The 3,435-nt window shown below is 42.7% G+C and overlaps 1 protein-coding gene across 1 annotated transcript; it reads right to left on the bottom strand.

Annotated features, from left to right (window-relative positions):
* Positions 1 to 2,442: 2,442 nt before the first annotated feature.
* LOC110308563 (translation machinery-associated protein 7) lies at positions 2,443 to 2,899 on the bottom strand. Its single transcript, XM_021180992.2, has one exon. The coding sequence runs from the start codon at positions 2,864 to 2,866 to the stop codon at positions 2,672 to 2,674; it is 195 nt and encodes a 64-aa protein (XP_021036651.1). The 5' UTR covers positions 2,867 to 2,899; the 3' UTR covers positions 2,443 to 2,671.
* Between the last annotated feature and the right edge of the window lie 536 nt (positions 2,900 to 3,435).

Below are 3,435 nucleotides of genomic sequence, written 5' to 3'. Positions count from 1 at the left end.
TTTGTTCAGACACTTGTCCTTAAGAGCTGCACCTATTTCCATCAGTTAATTAATTCCAGCAGTTTCTGGAACCTGCCATCTGTGGTACAGAAGGAAAGACGGAGAAAAGCAGACAGCAACAGCCTGACAGTGTGTGGTTCTCTCATAGCCTTCCCTACTTCCTGTACCAACCCCAGTCTGCAAGACACGGGCTTCAAACAATGCTACAGTTTTGGAAGAATGGCAGGGAGAGATCTCACCAAAAAAGTTCAATCAAAACCCAAACCATCTGTGGCACCCCTAAAAGAGACCATACAGTGTGTCAGCCCTGTATGGTCTAGGAACACATTCCTAGGAATTTACTAAGCACCTATTGTTGCAGCCTGGTATTGATACTCAGTGGACTCAGAGATAAATCAAGTGCAGTCTCCGGCAGAAACCTGCTATGTTCTGGAGGTGCCCAGGACACCTCCTTCTTGGTCAGATCCATAGGTACTGTCCCACACCTGGTTTGGAAATCTGTGGCCCTCAAGAGAAGCATTATCCTCTATGTAAGGCAACACCAATTAAACTTTTAAGTATAGGGACATATGCAGATCAGTATTTAGGATGCTTACCAAATACTAGACTTCCACATGGCTTTTTCAAAGATCTTTAGTATTATTTATCTGCCCTTCCCACCCATCCAACCCCCATTTAGACCTTTTCCCTCTTTTTGCCTTATCTCCTGTTATATAGTTTTTAGAGGTTTGAAAGAAAAGACAAAGTCATTAAAAGGCAGATCTTTTAAGTTTTTTATGATGTTAATGATCTTTAATTTTAGTAAAACTAGAGCCTTAGAAGAGAATTGCAGACTTTGTTTCCTGATGTTAAAACTTTCCCCTACACCATGTAGTTGCTATGTGATGTCACCAGGTGGCAGCAGAAGGACTCCGTGACTTCTGACCATTGGTTTGGTGAGGGCTGGGGGAGGGGAGACGACTCCCCTTTTGTGCTTTTCTGGTGAAGAGTGTGGGGATTTTCGTCTTGGCTTCAAATCCGTCGAAGCAGCACAACAGGTCAAAAGTAAGTACACCCAATCATGGAACTGATTTTAGAGCCCATTGACAACTAAGTATGTGGGCAGGAATGGGTGTAAGGACAGACAAAGAAGTACTTGTCAGATCCATGCGCAGTTGCCCAGCGCCAACCCTCCAGGCTGCCTTTCCTTGGTGTTCCTGAAGGATAGTTTGAAGGCTCCTGTGTGTTCTCAGGGCTCCACTCAAACTTTGGATACACCAAAGTTCCTTGTCCCCAACTCTTACCTGTGCCTCAAGAACTCTTAGTAAAAGACTGTCCCTCGAGATTCCCCAGGATGTCAGATTCAGAAGCCCCCGTAGGTATCAAGACATGTTTACCAAATCCTCTAAAGGGACTTATGAAGTAGCTTAAAAAAAAAAAAAATGCCTCTTGCTTTCAATAACAGGACTTTTTGCCAGACCTTGAAACCAAGTCAATAATATGCCTTGGATCATTTTAAACTATACACTCGATACCGTGTAATCTGCCTGCTTAAGTTTAACCTGCCTTTAAGAAAACAATATACCCACCCTTACAACACCTTTGGACTTCCCATGTGCATAGCTTTAATTTTAAATTAATGACTCTGACCCAGAAGTAACTAAGCTACCATGCGCACGTGCTTCTGTGTGTGTGTGTGTGTGTGTGTGTGTGTGTGTGTGTGTGTGTGTGTAAGCACGCACGTGCGTTGGGGTAATTATTTGTTGAAAGCAGCCAACAAGTTTTAAGCAACCTTAAAAAACAAAAAGAAAAATACAAATATCCTATTAATATTGGAGACATACTAGAGGAAGAGGTTTTAAGTACTATTGTGGGTCATCTGGGGTTAGTAAGTAAAATTAGTAAGTTAGTAAAGTAATTCTTACCTTGTAAAATCTGTTAAAGATTTTGAGAAAAAAAAATCCTCATTCCTTTTCCATACCATGTTTCATGTTCTATACAGTAAGTACAGAGCAAAGCCCTTTGTCACAGGCAATAGGAACAGACAGACACTACACACCTACACACACACACACACACACACACACACACACACACCCCAGGCAGACAATAGCCTATAGACCACAGGTGACATACAGAAGAAAAGCATAGGCAAAAAGGTGGATAATTCAAATTTGGCCTGACTCTTGCTCAAAACTGCTCCAAGAGGAAGACTCTTTTTTATTTCTTAGTTCAGTATCAATGAAGAAAATGTCAGGGATTTTAGTGGAACCTACCCATAGCATCCTATATACTTTAAATAGTCCATGCATTACTTATAACACTGTGTGTGTGTGTGTGTGTGTGTGTGTGTGTGTGCGCGCGCGTGATATTAAATGTATATATGGTATATATGGTATAAGAGAGATATACCATACAAATATTCTTTTTTTTTTTTTGCCATTGCATTATTTACTTTATTCATTTTTTTTTTTACAAAAGTTTATTACAATGTACAACAGGCTTCAGGATAACATTTCATTCTAGCTATTACATGGCAAAGATGTTATGACAGGGAATCCAGATGTTTGACAGGTTACAGGATAACACTTCATTCTANCTGTAGGTGGCAAAGATGCTATGGCAGGGAATCCAGATGTTTAAATAGGAATGGAAGAGGAGGGTCACCATCACCCCAGATGTGAGGAACAGCTTACTTTTTGCCAGATTTCTTAATTCCACCTGTGGCCAGGGGGCCCTTCCCGGCGGCCTTGGCTTTTAGCTCCTCGAGTTTCTTCTGTTCCTCCTTTTGTTTCTGCTTGAAAGCCTTATCTTCCTCGTCCATCTCCTTGGCCTGCTTCTTGGGCTGTTTCAGGGGCTTCTTTTTGCCACCTTCCCGGCCCGACATGGCACCTCCAGCCCCTTCACCAGACCCTGATCCAATGCCCCCATACAAATATTCTATAGATTGTATTGGTTGGGAACTAATGAACAGAAAAGAGTATATACATGTTTAGTACAGGCTTGATTTCTATTTCACAAGTGTTTTTGATCTGTGGTTGGTTGGGTCCACAGGTACAGACCCACGAGATGGAAATAGCCCAGTTGGTGTTTACTTACTGTATTTGGAAATGATTCACCAGTGGCCAGTTAGGGGTGTTTCCAGGGCGGGGAAGGATGAACAATAGACTAGAAGACAACCAAAGTTCCTTCTAGACCTTGGATGCCATTTTTATAAACACAGCAGTTGTAGTAGCCTGGCCCCACCACTCACAATGCTTCCCTGGGGCCAGTCCTACCTGAGCCTCAGATCACACCAGGCAGCCTTGGGCTAGAGAAGCTGCCTCACCTGATCCTTTCTCTGTTCTCCTCACTGCTCTGTGCTTCCCTCAGGCCTTTGCCCCACAGTGACTTCACATTAATAGAGAACTTAGTACATCAAGGTCTGCCTCCTAGTCTTCCCTGAGATCCAGTGTG

Source organism: Mus caroli, chromosome 13 (assembly GCF_900094665.2).
Source record: "Mus caroli chromosome 13, CAROLI_EIJ_v1.1, whole genome shotgun sequence".
In the NCBI taxonomy this organism is placed as follows: Eukaryota; Metazoa; Chordata; class Mammalia; order Rodentia; family Muridae; genus Mus; species Mus caroli.
Note: the sequence above shows the minus strand (reverse complement) of the source record. Positions and strands in the feature narration are given on the sequence as shown.